Genomic DNA, 1,352 nt, shown 5'->3' with positions numbered 1-1,352 from the left:
AAAAAAAAAGAACATATACAAACCCATTACACGGCTCATCAGTAAACCACGATCAGCACAACACTGCAAACAGCAGTAACAAGAGCAAATGTCCAAATGGACAACCTCAAAGCTACGTCAGCCGCTTCCTCGTTCGAGCCTGCACTACACTGTTCAACCGAACCTTCATGCACAGTGGCGACCGCACAATGCACTTTATTCATAGTAAAATTCGTTGGACGAAGTCTACTCTGCAACCTACCCCTTCCAGTCTGTCCAAGGGAAGTTGCGCTGCTTTTAACTGATTTCGCGTCGTCATCGATCATCTGCGCCATCTTATATTTACTAAGGGCAATTGCGTTCCTAAGTGCGGTGGTCTTATCAGGGTGAATGTACCTGCACCGTGACCCGTATGCACACCTCCCAGACATAAACTGTGCACAAACATCAGCGCCTATTCGAGACTCTGATACCTTTTCACTGAATCCAACCTTTTTCTCCTTACCCGAATTTAAATTGTTTTGGGGTCGACTTGAAAAAAGCCACAACTGTTCCGATAGCTGTTCTTTGTATTTCTGCTTTTCCTCTTCTATGTCGCTTATTTTTCGCAACAACCCTAAATAAAAGGGATTGTTAGTGGGATCAGGGCATGCCAAAGCATTATATAGGGTAGCAACCCTTATATCCTCAGCGTCGTGTGGGGATACCATCGTATCGTCCAGGCGAACAAACAATATATTAGGATTTGTGCACACAAGTTGAAAGACCGCTTTGACAGAGGGGCGGCCACCCCTGGTCCCCGATAGATCCAGAGCCCGAATAGAAGGATGGCACTCAAGTGCACGGCACAGAGGTACAAGTGACACATCCGAAACATCAAGGTACCGGATTTGAAGAGAAAGAATAGAACTATTATGTTTCACTGCCGCGCTAAAACAAATTAAATCATTGTCGCCAAATTGTGATAGGCCGTCACAATCTTCTAAACATACGCTCTGCACAACATTCTGAATAGTTTGTTGAATGAGAATATTTATATCCATACCGGGTTCAAATTCTTCATATTCATACTTGCTTGGAGTTCCGTTCACATTTTTGCTCAGTTCAGATGAGTCTTCGCTGCCTGAGTCAGCAAGATATTGGTCGTACAAAGCCTTCTTCTTACTTTTCCTTTTACGTTTCGACTTGGTACTGACCACAGATGCTGATTCCACATGCGACGCCAGCGCCGAAAGGCAACCAGGCATGAATGTTACCTTTGTCTGGCACCTACCCGCGTCATGGAAACCAATAAAATGAATAAAGAGGGATCATAACAGCTCAGAGTTAAGGAGGAAAGAGATCTCCAACACCACAATGGGGACAGTGGTCAT

At 44.7% G+C, this 1,352-nt stretch overlaps 1 protein-coding gene across 1 annotated transcript; it reads right to left on the bottom strand.

Moving 5' to 3' along the window:
- Positions 1 to 38: 38 nt before the first annotated feature.
- On the bottom strand, positions 39 to 1,226 carry TEOVI_000261200 (zinc finger protein family member, putative; the record flags this gene model as incomplete). Its single annotated transcript, XM_067225656.1, has 1 exon — positions 39 to 1,226. One exon carries the CDS (start codon positions 1,224 to 1,226, stop codon positions 39 to 41), a length of 1,188 nt encoding a protein of 395 aa, XP_067081757.1.
- Positions 1,227 to 1,352: the final 126 nt, after the last annotated feature.

This window comes from Trypanosoma equiperdum (genome assembly GCF_001457755.1).
Source record: "Trypanosoma equiperdum strain OVI genome assembly, contig: ctg_574, whole genome shotgun sequence".
Classification (NCBI taxonomy): Eukaryota; Euglenozoa; class Kinetoplastea; order Trypanosomatida; family Trypanosomatidae; genus Trypanosoma; species Trypanosoma equiperdum.
The sequence above is the reverse complement of the archived record's forward strand: the minus strand, read 5'-3'. Positions and strand labels throughout refer to the sequence as shown.